This window comes from Martes martes (assembly GCF_963455335.1).
Source record: "Martes martes genome assembly, chromosome: 13".
NCBI classification, from domain to species: domain Eukaryota; kingdom Metazoa; phylum Chordata; class Mammalia; order Carnivora; family Mustelidae; genus Martes; species Martes martes.
Genome location: NC_137901.1, coordinates 69,866,500 through 69,884,860, shown reverse-complemented (window position 1 = coordinate 69,884,860; position 18,361 = coordinate 69,866,500). Strand labels below are relative to the sequence as shown.

Here is an 18,361-nt window from a genome sequence, read left to right as displayed (position 1 = left end):
GCCAGCCCTGAGCTGCCAGGGTGGGACAGGCTTGGGGTCCTAAGACTTGAGTGATTTCACCAGCCATTTCCTTGATGCCACATGGCCCAGACATTCTTGAAGACTTCACTGTGCAGTCTTCACATTCCATAGGCTTCTGGTTTTCCATAAACAGGGCAACAGCAGACACGGGAGTGGGCACAGGCTATTTTGGTCTTTAACTCTCAGTCTAGGAAGACATTCCTCCTCTCCAATGGCTCTAGACAGTGGTAGGTTCTTAGTCCCAGTTTGCAGGAGGGTCAGGGTGGGCCTTGCATGGGGATGTGGGCCTGTCCCAAGTAAGGGAAAGAGGAGCCAGACGCAAGGGGAGCAGATGTGAGGCCTCAAGCCTGGCAAAGTATTCACAACACTAGAGTTCATAATTCTGGTCTTAGGGTCATATCCCAAACACATTCAGCTCTATAAGGGCACATGTACAGTGTATTTGGGGTGGGGGTGACAGGTAAAAAGCACCTGGGTGTCCATCTCTGGGAGAGTAAATGTTTCTCCAGTTAAGGCTTTGAGGAGGCCCCAACTTTTAATTTTCTTATACAAAACCACCCAGGATTCAAATCCCTGCTGTCACTGTGTACCTTAAACAAATCACTTCTCTCTCAGCCCATTTCCTCATCTGCAAAATGGAAATACTGGAAAATGTACCTCCTTAGGGAAGTTGTTCTGAGACTTTTGTGTGGTATGTGCTAAGCATCTGGCACATGGAGGTACTCAGTAGGTGGAAGCCAGGAGTGATGGTGTTTGCAGTTTGCAAAGCACTCCAAATCCATTATTTTCTTGAATATTTCCCACCATAGTCTGCGGCTGCAGCAGGGGAGTTTACCTAATTTAACCCATGGAACATGGCTTGAGAGACTTTACCTCATGGCTGTGCCCCTCAGTAACAGGGAGTTCCTGTGTAAAATTGCTTAACTTCTCTGAACCCTAGCTTCCTCTTCTGAAAAATAAGAATGTCAATAATTACTTGGTGAGGGGGCACCTAATTGGCTTAGTCAGTAGACCATGTAACTCTTGATCTTGGGGCTGAGTTCAAGCACCACACTGGGAGTAGAGCTGACTCAAAACACAACGAGAACAAAACGACGGCAACAATTACTTGGTGAAGTACATGAGCTGTCTCTGAAACCTCCAGCACATAGCAGACACTCACTGTTGTATTTCTTTACTTCAATTTCAGAGCTCTTTATCTGATATTTAATGAAGAAGAGATGAAGACCGGGATCAATAGTTTATATGAAGGACATCAGGAGAAGGAAAGGAAAAGGGAATTCGGGTAAAGCAGAGAGTAAGAACGTGTGTGTGAAAAGGACAATAAAGCGGGGTCAGGAAGGTATAGAGAGTGCTGGGGGCAAGGGTGCCGTTGCAGGTGAGGAATAGATGGAAATAAGGAAGCTTCTCTATAGGGACCTGGGAGAAAGAGAAGCAAGCTCAGAGAACCGGGCGGTTAGACTGCAGTGAGAAAGCAGGAGTGAATAAAAGAATGATCGATCCAAAGGAATGCCCTGCAGAGTCCTGTGGCTTCCTGGAATAAGCAGCCTTTGGCAATGCTGGGAAACATCCCGGTAGCCTGGCCGCTATAGGTGTCGAGGAGATGCTCAGCCAGGACTACTGGAATGTATGCACAACCTGGGGATGCCTTCTACTGGTGTCATTCCTGAAAGTTTAGCTCCAGGTGCTCACACAGGCCCCAGGGAAGTCCCCTCTCCTGGATCCTGGGATGTAGGACTGCTTTTTCATGTGCTCAGAAAACCTGTCAGCACTGGCCGTGAGGAGACATCCAGATGTCAGAGCCTTTATTTGTAATAAGGTGAGAGATGAGGTTCAGAACATAGATGGCTGGTGCCCAGAAGCCAATGGAGAGTAGGCAGACGATAGTGTCTTTGCCCCTACACTGCGGATAACAGTAAGACTCTTAGGTCCAAGTGGCAGGGAACAGAACTCAAATGGGCTTAACCCAAAACTGCATTTAGTGTGTTCTATAGCTTAAAAAAAATTCATAGGCCAGTGAGCTTCATGAGACATCTGATCCAGAGGCTGACCAGGAATAGCAGCAGCCTTATTTTCCTCTTTTCTTTGTCCTCCTTCCTCTGGTTGCTTCATCTTAAGCTACAGCCCCTCATGGCAGCAGCTCCAGGATCACTCCTTCCTCCACACATCCATACAACAGACTCTTCTGGTAGCTTCTGCTCAAGTGAGGAGGCAGTGGCATTCCTTTATGTGTCATCTGTTTATACTAGGACGCATGCCTATCCCTAATCTAATCACCACAGCTCAGGGACAGGGAACACTGACCGGCTTAACTGTACTCAGTTTAAGGCAATGGTAGTACCTTCTCTGTAAGGAATAAGTGTATCTTGTCTTGCTTCAGATTATATGACTCAGGGGTATCTAGAATAATTCACTTACTTTTTTTTTTTTAATATTTTATTTGAGAGAGAGAGCAAACACAAAGGGTGGGGAGGGAGAAGCAGACTTCCTGGTGAGTAGGGAGCTCAAAGGGGAGCTCAATCCCAGGACCTGAGATCATGACCTGAGCCAAAGACAGACACTTAACCAACTGAGCCACCCGGCGCCCCATTCACTGACTTTTTATCAAAATATAGCAATGTAAGATAAGAGCAAATTCCCAAATTAATGATCTCAACTTGAAAATGGTATTTTTAAAAAGCAAATGTCTAAAAATCTTATGTACTAGTATGCATTTAAGCCACACTGTATTTTGCCTTTTTGATTTTTAATTATAAGGATAAATATTACATAAAAGAATTGCTATGATTCAAGTACACCACATATTTCCATTTAAGTATATTTCCTAACATAACCTAAAATAGCCTTTTATATATTCTCTAATACAAATTCTAACTGTAAAAAGCGAAATGGGTCAGGATACCAGGGTGGCACAGCTGTTAAGAGTCCGACTCTTATTTCGGCTCCTGTCACGATCTCAGGGTTGTGAGATCAAGCCATGCGTCAGCCTCAGCTGAGTTTGCTTAAGATTCTCTTTTCTGGGGCGCCTGGGTGGCTTAGTCAGTTAAACATCTGCCTTTGGTTCAGATCATAATACCAATCCTGGGATCGAGCCCCATGTTGGGCTCCCGGCTCAGCGGTAAGTCTACTTCTCTCTCTTCCTCTCTTCTTTCTTCCTGGCTTGTGCTCTCTCTCGCTTGGTTGCTCACTCTCAAATGAACTTTTTTAAAAAGATTTTTATTTGAAAGACAGTAAGCAAGAGAGCAAGAGAGAGCACAAGCAGGGGGGCATGACAGAAGCAGAAGGAGAAGCAGGTTCCCCGCGGAGTAGGGAGCCCAATGTGGGACTCAATCCCAGGGCCCTGGCATCATGACCTGAGCTGAAGGCAGACACTTAACCAACTAAGCCACCCAAGCACCCCTCAAATAAATAATATCTTTAAAAAAAAGGGGGGTTCTCTCTCTGCCCTTCCCCCACAAATTAATCTTTAAAAAATAAATAGATAGAAAGTGAAACGGGTCTAATCATAGATGGCCTCCTCTGGGCTACATGACAAATACTCAAATCAAGCCACTGGTAGAGTTGAAACTGAAATTCTTTAATGTCTACAACTCCCGAAGTCCTCTGTGCAAGTCTAAAAGGACAGCCTCTCTGAGAGCATCAAATCATGCCCATTTTCCCAGCAGTCCCATAACAGGAACATTTCTCCCCATTTCACAGTCCGGTCTGGTGTGGCAGTGAGAATGATGTGGTCACCAGGAATGGAAGAGCTGATTTGGCCTTCCAGAGCCCTCATGGGCTGTATGACCTTGGGTATCTACCTCATCTAAAAAATGGGTCAGACAATCCTCAGAGTATCACAGTGAGATTCAGAAAAGCTGTGTCAGCAAGGCATTGCCTTCATGTCACAGGCCCTAAACCAGAAGAGCGGAGGGCTGGGCCCGAGTGCTGGGCCCATGGCCACTGACAGTCACAAGGCCACCCTCGTCAATGGGCCTTCTTCGACAGGAATGAGCCAGTACAGATGTTCATTCAAGAGCTTCGGGAAACTGGGTTCAGGCCTTGGAGGGTGGCTCAAAGGACCCATTCACTCACATTCCACCCAGCAGCATTCCTGGCCTCTTTTCACAGCCTCCGTCATTGGGGGCCCACAGGATCTGCCATCTGTGGGGGAAAGTGCCCAACACCACACTCTTCCCCATTCCCAGAAATAATCCCAGGAGGAAAGGAGAGCTTGGAGCACAGGACACCCTAGGCCTCACACACTGACTCCCTTCTCAGTTGGTGTTCAGTGCAATTTCTAGAGAAGCAACCAGCAGTGCCTTCATTTTAGACACCCCAAAACATGGAACCCACTTCAGCCCTGGCCCCTGAGGAAACTTCCAGCAACCAGGTGGGAGGCAGATATCAAAAGGGTAAGGAATAGCATCCCTCGTCCAAGTTAAAAGTGTGAGGGATCAGTAGTTTGTAATGGAGCCATACAAGTGGTACTGTAGAAGGGCCACCTGAGCCCTAGGTCTGGAGTCAGAAACTGCAAGCTTATGTGTAGGGGACTAGGGGTGGGGGGTGCTGGTGGTAGAGAGGGTGGTGACTAGAATACTGGTTCTATGACTTTGGGAATGGCCTTACCCCTTTGAGCCCTGGAGATGACCTCGTGGGGCAGCTAGGAGGATCCAACGGAGGGACTACAAAAGGCACTAGGTACTCTCAGGGGATAAACACACGTGAGATCTTCAGAATAGAATGAGCTTTAGGTTTCAAATCAGGAAATAGTTTTCAACAGGCTCTCACCTTCCTCCCTCTAAACACCCACAGCAGCGCCTAGCTCCCTGTGATAGCACGATTCCAAAAATAACAGCCTGCGTCTGGCTCTTACTAGGAAGCAAGGCCTATGACAAGCGTTTTGCACATATTCTCTTTTCAGCTTTTTACTGTGTGACTGTAGGCATGCAACCCACCGTCTCTGTGCTTAGTTGACTCAAGCATAAAACAAGAATACTCAATATTACGTAAGTTAAAACTGATGGATTGGTAAAATTTTATAAAATTCTTAGAATAATTCATGGCTCTGGCATAATTAAGTACTTTTTAAATAAATAAAATTAAAAAAAATTTCATGCCCCTGTGCTCACTCAGGGTAAGCCACCTAAGGTCAAAGGGCCGATCAGGTGATGGATGATTCCAGGTGGTCAGGAAACTGCCACCCCTGAATCTCATCTCCATGTGTCTCTCCACTGCCCACTGGCCCAGAAACTGCATCACACTTGTCCTTGTTCTTCTGTGGTCCTGGCATGCTGAAAGCATTTTGTAGCAGTCTACTAAATACACAGGGTATGCCTTTGAAGGATCCAAATATTTTAAGAGCTATAAAAATAAATGTAAGACAAATTCATGAAAGACTTGGTGGTGGTTAAGAATATAGTTAAAAGCCCAACATTACAGCGCACCTGGGTGGCTCAGTCAGTTAAGCGTCTGCCTTCAGCTCAGGCCATGATCTCAGGGTCCTGAGATTAAGCCCCATAGTGGACTCCCTGTTCAATGGGGAGTCGGCTTCTCCTCCCTCCACCCCTCCCCTGCCCCCCTCCTCCGCTTATGCGCTTTCCCAAATAAAATCTTTAAAAAAAAAAAAAAAAAGCCTAAAGCCTATTAACAGCTCAAATGTTACCTCTAGCATACCAAAGTTCCTTCAGTAAAAGAGTATTTGACTGGAAAAAAAAAAAAAAAAAGCCCAACATTCTCAGAGTAGAAGAGACACAACATACTGCTGTGCCATGTTCCCACTGTCTTGGGTCTGGACAGGGCACAGGTGGCCAAGGGACAAGTCCTATGACATTGATTTCACAAGAAGGATACAAGAGGTTTATTAGACAACCCATGGCAAGATACAAAATGATTGATAATGAGAACAACCATACTCTCATCAGTAGCCAGGTGCTACTTGGGACTATGACACTATCTCACAGGACATTTCTGGGTTCACACCTCCTAATGCGCTACCTAAAGAAATGAATCCCTTCAAATCAGGACTAAAACACAAAGGGATTATACAAAATGATTAATAATGACAACAACCATACTCTCATCAGCCAGGTGCTACTTGGTTCTATGACACTATCCCACAGCACATTTCTGCGTTCACATCTCCTAACGTGCCACCTAAAGAAATGAATCCCCTCAAATCAAGACTCAAACACAAAGGGATTCCAGAGACCACTAGGAAGGAGACTGGCTTTGAAAGCTCTCCCTTATCAATGTAGAGAAGGGATGGGGGAAGAAAACTTGGCAGGACAATTTGAATTTCCAAACTCAGTAAGAGGGAAACAAGTGGACAAGGCAGGGTCTCCTGGGACTGGGGCAGAGGGCGGGACAGTGGGAGACAGGAGAGGCAAAAACGGCAGTGGCTGAGACCTGACAGCAAGTTTCTCTTCTCTACTTCTTCCGCCCGCCTCTCTCCTTGAGGGCCAGGTGGATGATGGCGCCGTTGGCCATGTTGTAATAAGCCAATGAGTTGGAATCCTTGATGAAAATGCCCTGGAAAACAGATGGTATGCTTTAGCGTGGGGGCAACCTGGCCTTGAGCAGTGTACAGTTTCATAACTCCCAACATCCATTCCCTCTGAACTCAGTGAATACAGGGGCCTGAGAGAAGATAGGGCAATGATGGGGCATATGGGTAGGGCTGGCACAGGGAGGACTGAAGATCTCTGGTTCCCCGAGAATGCTCTGCTTTCCTTCCCTCCTAGTAACCCATGCTCTCCCTCTTTGTCAACTTCCCAAGAAGGTGGCCCAGACCAAACCCCATGGAATTCTGACCCTCAAATCTGAAGACCTTTCTTTCCTGGAGATCAATCCAAGAGTCTGAGACTGAGGCTCAGAGTAGCAATTTGTCAAAGTCCTGAGAGGGAGAATAAAGCAGCCCCATGTGGCTGGGTACGCACCAGGTGGAGCTGGACTATCACTTCTGCGTCCCAGCACAAAGCCAGGCTACCCCAGACCACGCTGGCTGTGATGGCTCCACCGCTGGGCCAGAAACCCACCACAGCATTTCAACTCTTGTCCCCAGATGCCCACCCTAGTCACTGAGGCATAATGGTTTCTGGGGCTCCACACAAGGCTATAACATGACCCAGCCACCCCAAGCCTCACCCTGTCAGGCTAAACTGCCCTGGTACTCCCAGCCAGCATCACTGCTTCTAGAACAGATTCACATGGCTGCCCCCACATGTCTCTCCACTCCTTTGATTCCACAAGGGATTTAGTTTCTGGGATGGCAGAGGTGTTGAGACCCAAGGGGCAGGATCACCAACGTCCGACTCACCTCATACTGCAGCTTCTGTTTCCCTGCAGGCATACCCGTGGCTTCATGAATCTTCACCTTGATGACAGAGACCTGTGGGACGGAGAGAGCTCCTTGCTAAGCTGAAGAAAGCTGATCCGCCCCCCACCCAACCCCTTGGATCCCCTGCACCTGATGCCACTTAGCAGCAGCAAATCATACCTGGTCTGTGAGCGGGAGTGTGAAGACCAGCACCTGTCCGTTCAGTTTCCATTCAGTCTTATCCTGCATGTTGGGCACTTGGACTTTGATGGACACTGGACCCTACAAAACAGGACATGGCCATTACGCCCGGGGAACCCTGAGCCCATCAGAAACTATGGTTTCCTATTCCTGGGCCAACATAAACAATGTCACCTGTCCATGTAGCCTCTTGGACCCTGGCCCAATTCACTACCACCACTAGGGACATGGCACAACTCACTTCCCGTTTTCAAGATTTGGTTTCTTTTCTTTAAAATGGTCTCTACCGTGCCCCCTAGTGAGTCTAGAACTGAAAAAGTGTTAAGAAAATGCCCTGTAAAACCCAGAGGCACCAGAGACAGAGAGCATATAAACTGCAAGTCAGAATACCTGGGCTCCCAACTCCTCTAACCAGGTCTCACTAAGCTTCAACACCAAGTTTATAAAGCAAGTGATCACAACAGCTGCACAGTACTGCTGTAAGCACTGAGAAAACACAGGCCCATAAAATGCGTAGTTCTACCTTGGCACTTCAGCTGGTACTGAGAAAATGGGAACTGCTATCCGGAAAGGGGAAAAAAAAGCTTGGGTCAAATGGACTGGGGGAGTGGGGCTAGGACTGCTTCTGCCTCCTCACTAGAAGCTGACAGACTCCCTAGGCACTGGCAGCGCCAGGATTTCCCTTATTTCTAGCACCCCAACAGAATTCCCACAACAGGGAGAACTCCAAAGGGCTGCAGCCAGAGAAGGAGGCCACAAAGAAATTAAGAACTATACCCAGGATTTCTTTCACTGTCCAGGGCCCCGTTCATACCCAAGTCCTGTCTGCTGGTCTCCCCAAGAATTCACACCAGAGGGACCACCTACTCAGCCTGCTCCTTTCACTGCTAACTGCGTATCCATTGGGCGCTCAGAAGCCCTTCCAGGCCTCCAATATCTGACCCGGGTCCCCGAAGCCAGAGGAGTGGGAGCAGAATAGGGTGGGGCAGGGAGTGTGGAACCACAGAGGGACCAGACCCCCCAGCTGGGCATTATGACCACGGCTGACACTTTGGTATAATAGACCTTGTTTCTGCGCAGGAACTCCTCTTCAGGCACAAGGCTATCTTCTGTCTTCAGTTTTTTGGAGGCAGGCTCATCCTCCATGGGAGGTGGAGGGTGGACAGGGGGCATTGGGGCTGGAGCTGGGACAGGGGCCACAGGTGGAGCGGGCACAAATGCTGCAAGGACAAGAATAAGTGGTTGCGTGAGTGGGGGAAGGGCCCTGCGACTCAGGGCTGGTGAAGGATGAAGGGAGATTGCAAAAGTTTCCCACTTCTCCCAGTCAAAAGTGTGAAGGGTCACTCCTTGCCGAGTCTGGCAGCCAGCAGGAAACGGGGCAGCAGGGGCAGGACTGATAGAGTGGGTGCCAGCTGACAGGCAAGCATCACTGGGCCTCTGCACCTGTCTGGAGCCTGACCATCCTGGGTGCAAAGACCCCAGGTTTGCCACGTCAGCCCATCTCCCCCAGGACCTGTGGCTCCCCAGCTCGTAGCTCAGGGACCACTCATGTGGGGAAGCTAAGGCTCCCCTCTGGGTTGGCCCCACAGTTCTAACAGCTGGGCAGTAACATCAGCCACTGCTCTGCTCGCAGTGCTTAGTCTACAGTCCTGACCCAACGGCCTGGAAGGTGGCACGAGAGACACTGACCTGTTGGCACAATCATGGGGGGTGGGCGGGGTGCCATGATAGGAGGGGCCGAGGGAGGCATGGGCACCACGTTGATCCTGGGTGCATGGATGATAGGCGGCATGGGGGCAATCACTGAGCCCGGGGGTAGTCGGACCACTGATGCCATTGGGGGGCGAGGCATGACGGGTACTGCAGACACAACTGTGGTACGTACAGGAGGCGGCATCTGCAGAAGAGGAGGGACCCAGAGGTCACAGGAAGCCAAAGCTGGACCTCAAGGGCAAATAAGGCTGGTGATTAGCCCCCTGCAGCCTTTGAGGATGGGGACTAGACAGCTCTGATGGAGTTCCCTGGCTGACAGACTGCAGGCTCACAACCAGACTCTGACAGGAATTATGCTGAGAGGCCCAGAGTGACACTCTTTCCACTTGGGACTCAACCAGCTGCTTGTGGCAGATGCTGAAAAACCCACTAAAGAGGCTGACCTCAACTTAGCTTCCTGGAGACGGGCCAGCAGTCCTCGAAGACCTGCTAAGCCCTGAAGCCCTTCTCTGCCCTAAGCCTGCTTCTCACACTTGCCTCTTGCCTCTTGCCTCCCTCCCATGCTCCAATCCTCCCCCACAGATGGAAGATCAGACCAGAGGTTTCCACTTACAATTAAAGAGTTCTTTGTCTCTCAACTTGACCCAAACAGTGCCTGGGTCCCACTATAAGGAAGTTGTCCTTCTCAGCCAATAGTGTCCAACCCCAAGAACCAAGCTCTGCAAGATCAGTCCCAAAGTGGCTACTGGCTTACCGCAGGTGGCCGGGGCACGGAAGTAATGGGTGGGGCAGAGCTAGGAATGTTGGTGGCTGAAGACGGAGGTGGTGGCTGCTGGGGAAGTTCATTGGGTTTGCTAGGGCCAATCTTCTCTTTGGTATCATCCTCTGGCACCAGGCCCTTGGCCTTATGGATGGCCTCGATCTGCTCCTGGAGGGTAATATTGGCCTGGGCAGCCTGCTGGGTCCGGGCCATGCTACCTGAGTGGCCATCCCAGGTCACCTGCAAGGGAAAGCAAAGCCACAGCTTGTCAGGGATCCTAAAATGCAGCTCAAGTATAGGACTGTGAGAGTGGGGAAGGCACTAGAATCCATCAGAACTGCACCTTTTCCTCTGGCTTCTGGATTTCTTCCTCACCGATCTTCTTACCGATGGCTGTTTCTTCTACACCAAAGATGTCAGTACGCCGCTCAGCCAACTGTTTCAAGCTGCTTTCAATATCCAGACCTGGATGCAGTCACAGAACGGAGGCAGGGGACAGAAAGGAAACTAAAACCAGGTGCCCTTCTAACAGAGAGCAGCAACTCTCCTGGTGCAGAGTAGAGGCTAGACCCGTGGGGCAGGCTGAGTCTGGGTCCCAATACGGCATGCCCCATCTGAGCCTGGGGAAGCCCAATCAGCACTAAGGCTGTATGCTAGAGCTTGTCCAACTGCCTGACTTAAGAAAAGCAATTTCGAGGACTGGGTCACACAAATGGCAAGCAGTAGCCAGGATTACAAGCTCACTCTCCTGCCTCTGAGACAGTTTTCTTCCCATCGTGTCTCATTTCAAAGCACTAAGGGTGCTCCAGCCAGCAGAGCCCTCATTCTAAGACAGCCCCAAGATGGTCAACTTCCCCAGCTCTGGTATGTCTGGGATGGCACCCATGTCAGGTGCCTGCCTTTGGAGGAGACTTATGAAGAGTGCTTTTGGAAAATGGGGAATTCTTTTGTAGCATCACAGGCTGTACCTATCCTCACAAATTTCTGTCTGACCTCAGACGTTGCTCTGTTTGGTTAAAACAAACTGACCACATTTTAGAGATTCCCACGGCTCAAAGCAAGTCTGGGCTGAGTCAGAGCAGGGATCTGGACTGGCTGGGAGAACCCCACCTCACCTGGTGCATACACTTCATCATCGCTCTGCTTCTCCCGGATGGAGCGATCTCGCTGCTCTAGCCAGCGGGGATCAAGAAGCCCGATGCGCATGTGCTCCTGCATTTTGCTGGCAGGGATCTTCTCCCCCGTGATAGGAGACACAAGATATTCATCTGGAGCAGGGGCTGGAGGCAGGGGCTTGGAAGCTAAAAGGAAAGAGAGATGCCTAAATGAGAACACTGGGGAGCAGCCAGGGTTAAGGGACTATGGTTTTATTTGTGTCTCCCTCATCTGAGACCCATCCATTTAGTGCCACACTGTAGCCGGCACTGTGCAAGACACCTGGGCACCAGAGATGACTCAGCTCTGTTCCCCATCACCAGGCCTGCGAAAGAGGGGCTATCGATGCCTTGGTGACATGCGACCTCACCCTCTCCTACAAACAGACAACACTGAGGAACATGTGAGGGCAGGAAAGCAGGCCCTACCTTTGGGGTCATAGTCCTTCCGAACAATGACCTGGTCTGGAGTTGGGGGCAGAGGCGGCGGCATGGGTGTCTCTGGGGGTGGGGGCACTTTCTGCCCTTCTTCTTCATCATCCGAACCCTGAAAAGCAAAGCAATGGCAGGACTCAGAAAAGAGCCAATGGGCCACCTCCCTGCAGCTAAGCCCTGGCGGCTCTCAGGGTGGCAAAGAGCCTAGGTCCCTGCCAGCCAGCATCCATGTGCTAAGCCTCCAGGGGCAGCCGAGGCCAGGCGGCAGCTGGCCAAGCTCCTTCCTCGCAACATGAATGGGAGTGCTGGGGGCCGTGGTGCTAACACTCCGCCCAGGCATTTCCAGCAGCTGGCACCAGGCAGTCCCAGGAGGCCAAGGGCAGTTAAACATGCTGGGGAGGGCTGCGGGGGGCAAGTCAGTGCTCAATGGTAGCTGCTCATGGAGCAATGCTGGGAGGGAGAGAAAAAGTCAATTCCCACAGACACAGGGGCCATTCTTCTCACACACAAATTCTTTCCAAGGGGAGGAGAGCAGCTTGGCTCTGGAGACTCTATGCCTGCTGGGAGGGGGTAGAGGTGGCCGAAAGGAAGCAGAGGCTACACTAAGAAAAGCTCTGGGAACTGCTGATCATTTGGGCCTAAGTTCAAATGCATCAAAGCATGTAGTGAAGAGTACTCCCTTACTGAGAGCTGGCATGGGGGCAGGAGGGAGCAGGGCCTCTGGGCGAAGCCGGGAAGGTCACAGAACACAGCCAGCACAGCTTTCAGATCCTTGCCTATGAATGAATCTTTGTTGCCCAAGCTGGAAAGAGGCTCTATGCTCCCTGGGTCCGGGCAGCTGCTCAGCCAGCATGCCTTATTCGGGACCCACGCCTCCTCTCAAGGATCACAAGGGAGCTGATCTGAAATGTGAAAAGCACCCCCATACCAAGCTCCAGAGGGAAAGGCCGGCTTGCAGGCCCTCCCAGAAGCATACCTCGTCCATGTCTTGCACTTGGGTGTCCTGGTCCAACTGCGAAGGAGGCTCCTCTGCCTTCTCCTGTTTCTCATCCTCCTCATCAGACTCGACCTCCATCTCAACCTCTTCACTCTCCCCAAACTTCTCGTAGCGCTCCTGAATGAGGATTCGGGCCCCCAGTTCCTCTGGGGTGGTGGGGGGAGGGAAATTCCCTGGCAGAAGGTAATCCAGAGTCAAAAGGTCTGAGACCTCCACAGACACTCCTTATCAAAGGCCCCTTGGTCTACCCTCCACACACTGTAAGCTCTCCCAGCTCCAGACCCAAGGTCTGGCACGTTTGCTCAATTGGGTTAAGTGGGGCAATGTGGCAAATCAGAAGTCTTCTGGCAGCAGAGACGAAATAGATAGATAAAACCCTCTGGGGGGACTGTAATGCTCTGTGGGAAGAGATGTATACCTGAGATATTCCAGATGGTTCCAAGCTCCTGGCTCCCCACCTGGAGTCACAGACCTACCTTGCTCATTGGGTTGGAAGTCCACTGTTTCCACCACCACAAAATCATGCCAGTCGATCTGCGCATAGGCCACCCGCTCCTTCTCCTTTTCCTCCTCTTCCTTCTTCCTCTCTCGCTCCTGGAACTTGGCCCACTCCACCCGGTAACACACCTGGGGAGATAGGAAATGGCACAATGCTAAGCTGAATCAGGGTCTGTTCCTGATGGGCCCGCCCCCTCCAGTACCTTCACCCAAGCCAGCACCTCCTTCGGAACAGGGGGCTGCTCGGCCCACAAGGGGAACTTCCTGGTGGAAACTATGGTATTTGCATTTGGTTTCAGTCAAGCCCAGCGCCCGGACAGGAAAAAAAAAAAATCTAAATGCCATCGAAACCTTGGGTCTAGGCCTCAAGGACAGCCATTTGTTATAACCTCAGAGTTTTCTGCTTGAGTTGGCAAGGGGCGCGATGCTCACAGAACAGCAAACTCTGTCCTAGGAAGTCTGCGTGACGAAGTACCCACGAGAGAAGCAGCGATCTGAGAGCCTGAGAAACAAAGCCTTCATGCAGCCACCCAAAACAGGCAGTGCCAACAGGCCTTCTCTCCTCGACTCTGAAAATGTGGGGCCTCAAATGGCATCTGTCGCCAGAAAACCTGTTCAGGAGTTGGCTTCCAGTAAGGGCAGAAAAGAGGAAGATCCAGTAAAGCTGAAAGAAAAGCAGAAAGGGAGCAGAGAGCCCAGGATTCTTCAGCCTTTGTGGCCACAAGGTCTCTCTTTCCACCACTCCTGTGCCTGGAACACAATAAGGTCCTGCCTTGGAGCCCATTTCCAAATATGAAACAGCCCACACAAGATCACTTGCATTGCAGTAACTAGTTATAATTTAGTTTACCTGGTCCAAAACTTCTCGGGGATTCTCAGCCTCTTTCTTGAGCTTTGTAAATAAGCCTTTAGGAGGAATCAAGATCTGAAACATGGCAAGAGTTAAAGCAACTGTCAGTGCAGCACAACCCAGGACAAAAAGGGGGCTTCTCAGGGCCTGTGGAACGGCATAGGACAAGCAAAAGCATGGGGTTCCAGGTCCCAATCCCAGCTACACTTTGCTGTGTGACTTTGGGCAAGTTACTTAACCTCTGTAACTTGGCTGCCTTCCATAAATAGTGACATCACTGCTTAAAGGTGGCACAGTCAATGTAAAAGGTAGCCGCAAGGACCAGCAAGAAAAACCGCAAAAGAGCACTACCCACCACCCAGCATACAGTCTGCATGCACTGGCTGCTCTCAGCATGGGGCTGCTACCACCCTCTGGCACATGCCACCAGGCCCTTTCGCACGTGCTCCCCTGATGATCCTACTCCACACTGCTGCCCACAGATCCCAACTCCCAGATTCTGTCCCCTGCTTTCCGTTTCTCCATAGTATTTACTACCATCGGACAACCACTGACATTGCACTTGCTTTTCGCCCCCCTGACCAAACCGGAAACTCTGTAAAGACAGAGATTTCTCTATCTTCTGTTCACTATTATATCTCCAGCATTTGAAACAAAGTCTGACACTGAATATATAGTTGATGAGACAACGAATGATGGCATTGTTCAAAACAGCATAAATCCCAACAGTTTATCATTGGTAAAGTGGCTCAGCCCTACCCTATCATCCCTAGACCTCTACCTCAGAAATAAATCTGCCCTAGAGTCTCCCATGACTAGAGAAAGACACCAGTGCCCTCAGGTTAGAATACTAAATGTCAATACCCAAGTCCTGAGAGAAAAGGAATAGGAAAGTAACAGACTACAAAGGGATCTGGGGACCTTAAACCCTGGAAGTGATCCACTAGGTAAAATCAAGGCAGGGCTCCCTTAAAATTGTTACTGTGTAATTAATTACACTAACCCTTTGGCCTTCCACGATTATTATTTTAACGACTCTACCATTTTTTGATTTGATCATTTTCTAAATACACACATTTTTATAATTCTAGTTACATACTTTGAGTGAACTAAGTAAATCATTACGGTCCTTTCAAGCCAGATCTTTAATGTGCTGTTTCTAAATATCAAGAACAGATGTACAAACCAGGCAACTAAAAAGAGAATGCAACCGCCACAAGAAGTTGGGGGAAAAAAAAAAGCACCAAAAAACGCCACAAAAAACCAAGCCACTGGCAAATCTGTATCAGTGTGCTTTGCAAGAAATTAACAATCTGTTTTTAAATACTAATATTGACTTGTCCAGGTTCTTGATTACAACAATGTAGCATGAAATTAAGATCTTCTTGTTCCAGGGGCACCTGGGTGGCTCAGTGGGTTAAGCCTCTGCCTTCGGCTCAGGTCATGATCTCAGGGTCCTGGGATCAAGCCCCACATCGGGCTCTCTGCTCAGTGGGGAGCCTGCTTCTCCCTCTCTCTCTGCCTGCTGCTCTGCCTACTTGTGATTCTATCTCTCTCTCTGTCAAATAAATAAAATAAAATCTTAAAAAAAAAAAAAAGATCTTCTTGTTCCAGACCCTGAGGCCCAGATCTTAGGGGCTAGAGTGAAAATGCCAGAGTTCAAGTCCCAGCTCAACCCTGCCCAAATTAATTCTCCATGCCTACTTCCTCTTCTGTAAAATACGTACAGCAGTAGCTAATTTATAGATTACTACAGGTTAATTGAGAAAATGCTACATATATAAGTATTTCAACAATACCGTCCATATCTCCTTAAATTACACTGTCTCCCAATGCTTACTTAAATTATATTCCTAATCCAAGGTACTTTTTAGGGTGAAAAACAATATAGATGTTGGGGTCAGTGCAGCTACTTACTAGCTGAAAGACCATGAGTAAGGGACTTCAACTCTCTGAGCCTATCTCGGCTTTTGAAAAAGGGGAAAGGGAGGGGGAATACCTCCTGGATTCTTATGATGATTAAACTGGGCAAAAGAAGGCAAAATTAAGGGTTTCCTTCCTCTCAGGTCCCGTGCTAGGCAACTGAACATTCTGATGTACTTAAATGCAGCTAGCACTTGGCCTTGTCACATAGCAGGCACTAACCTAATGGTAGTTATCAATCACATGTTTCACTGCTCTTTAAAACCAGCAGTCTAGGGGCACCTGGGTAGCTCAGTGGGTTAAGCCTCTGCCTTCAGCTCAGGTCATGGTCTCAGGGTTCTGGGACTGAGCCCCACATCAGGCTCTCAGTTCAGCAGGGAGCCTGCTTCCCCCCCTCTCTCTGCCTGCCTCTCTGCCTACTTGTGATCTCTTTCTCTGTCAAATAAGTAAATAAAATCTTAAAAAAAACAACAACAACAAAAACAGCAGTCTATGCTACATTTAAATGGCAGAACGGAATAGAAATCAAGACTTTAGGGACACCTGGGTGGCTCAGTCAGTTAAGCGGCTGCCTTCGGCTCAGGTGATGATCCCAGGGTTCTGGAACTGAGCCCCACACTGGGCTCCTTGCTCAGAGGAGAGCCTGCTTCTCCCCTGCCTACTGCTCCCCCGACTGTGCTTGTTTTCTCCCTCCCTCTCTCTGTGTGTCAAATAAATAGATAAAATCTTTACTTAAAAAAAAAATCCAGACTGTACACTGAACTGGAATTTTTAACCTCTGCCCGAGGGCCCACAGAGGAGTCACATTCTTAGAGACACAAGTAGATACAGTGCCTTCCTGCCCTAGGCCCAGCACCCCTGCCCCTGCCCTGCCCAGGCACCTTGGTGTACTGTTCCACCAGCTTTGTGAAGTAGTTGAAGAGGCTGTGCTGCGGGCGGAGGAAGTCAAACTGGTAGTTGCGCTGCTCCTTCTGCATCAGCTGGGTCAGAAACTGGCGGCCGTTCCTGGCCACAAACTGAGCCGTCAGCTTCACCACGTCCAGGTCAAAGGCTGAGATGGAGGGGGGGTCTGCGATGAACTCAAACTCAGGAGGGGGCTCTTTCGGCACGATGGTCTCTTGTATCACCTGGGCTTGGACCTAAGACGCGGAGAGAATGTGAGGCTCAAGAGAGGGTGGGAAGACACCCCCGACAGGATGGCACAGGCCTTCCCATTTCTGCCAATCACCTGCACACCACTGGCCCACAGTGTGAGAGAATCCTAACTCACAAGAGCACTGATTTCTTGGCCAACTGTGGCCTCCACTCCCTGAATGGCTCGGACCAAGAACCATGCCCCTCCGTATTTCTGCTGTGGCCCTGCAACCGAGGGCCAAAATCAGGTGGCAGAAAAAAATCTGACAGGAACATGCCTTATTAAATCCCACCCAAGGGGGATGAAGGACACAGTCAGCCCTACATGTCTGCAGAGGACCCACTCTACAGAGGACTTCCATGTTTGGTACCTCGCCTGACCTCCACATGAACCATGTGGTGGACAGAACAAATACTGTGAATCCCTTTTACAGATGAGCAAACTGGGGTAGCCTAAAGCCCTAGAAGTAGTAAACTGCAATGGAAGGTCATAAATCTATTCCAACCTTTACTTCCCACTGTAAAACAGGAAGTAGCCTTTGCCACCATGCTCCAGGAATACAGCAAAGAGAAGGGACCAGTCTAGGTCTATACAGGAGGCAAAATGTGCCAGCCCTTCTTGTCCTCACTGATAACCCTAACATCCCTAGTGATGGACCTAGAGAAGATTAGGGTATTAAGGCAGGCCACATGGAGGGACCCTAGGAAGGTGAGATGGATGGGAGGGATGGCTCAAGAAGGGGCCCACAAGCCACATCACAGCACTGTCCTCACTCCATGGTCAAGGCAAAGAGGAGGGCCAAGGGCCTAAACTCTGGATTACTGACCCTGTGGCCTGGGTAAAGCGTACTTCCCCAAGCCTCAGGTTCCTCATCTATAAAATGGTCACTTTGCTGTCCTCCTCACACAGCTGCTGGGAGGTGCCAATGAGACTCCTAAAACACTGAGCACAGAGCCGGACAAGCAGTGCTCAGGAAATGTCAAAGGCCACAGCACTTCACTACCAGAGCCTCAGCATCTTCCTCTGTGGATAGAAACCTCGTATCTCTCCCTGGCTGGTAGTGAGGTTTAGACAGCAGAGCTCATTACCCTCCCCTCCCTGGCCTGGCTTCCCTCTCAGCCCTGGGGATATGAAGGAAGTGGATGGCTCTAACCTTCTGGGGTAGCTGCTGCTGGGTGGCCTGCTGCTGCTGCTGCATGACCTTGGGGATGGCGGCCGAGGGCTCCTGAGCCTTCCCCTCCTTGAATTCGCTGACCTTGTGGCGGTAGTAGGCATGGTAAGGGTCGTTAGGGTTCAAGAAGTTAAACTTGGGATTGTTGATCTCATTCTGTCGTATCCTAGCTTCAAATTCAGGTCCGTTTCTACAAGGAGGAAAAG

The 18,361-nt window shown here is 49.8% G+C and overlaps 1 protein-coding gene across 1 annotated transcript in view; it reads right to left on the bottom strand.

Moving 5' to 3' along the window:
* Positions 1–5,836: 5,836 nt before the first annotated feature.
* The window catches only part of SF3A1 (splicing factor 3a subunit 1), a 20,394-nt gene continuing 7,869 nt past the window's right edge, over positions 5,837–18,361 (bottom strand). The window contains exons 3-16 of the mRNA XM_080821706.1: positions 18,138–18,345; positions 16,731–16,988; positions 13,927–14,001; positions 13,055–13,205; positions 12,558–12,751; positions 11,576–11,693; positions 11,108–11,293; positions 10,336–10,457; positions 9,987–10,232; positions 9,209–9,416; positions 8,585–8,739; positions 7,499–7,600; positions 7,319–7,390; positions 5,837–6,531 (exon numbers count right to left, since the gene is read on the bottom strand). Coding sequence (XP_080677832.1) covers positions 6,430–6,531; positions 7,319–7,390; positions 7,499–7,600; positions 8,585–8,739; positions 9,209–9,416; positions 9,987–10,232; positions 10,336–10,457; positions 11,108–11,293; positions 11,576–11,693; positions 12,558–12,751; positions 13,055–13,205; positions 13,927–14,001; positions 16,731–16,988; positions 18,138–18,345 — 2,197 coding nt within the window. The 3' untranslated portion in view covers positions 5,837–6,429. The remainder of the gene's footprint in view (positions 6,532–7,318; positions 7,391–7,498; positions 7,601–8,584; positions 8,740–9,208; positions 9,417–9,986; positions 10,233–10,335; positions 10,458–11,107; positions 11,294–11,575; positions 11,694–12,557; positions 12,752–13,054; positions 13,206–13,926; positions 14,002–16,730; positions 16,989–18,137; positions 18,346–18,361) is intronic.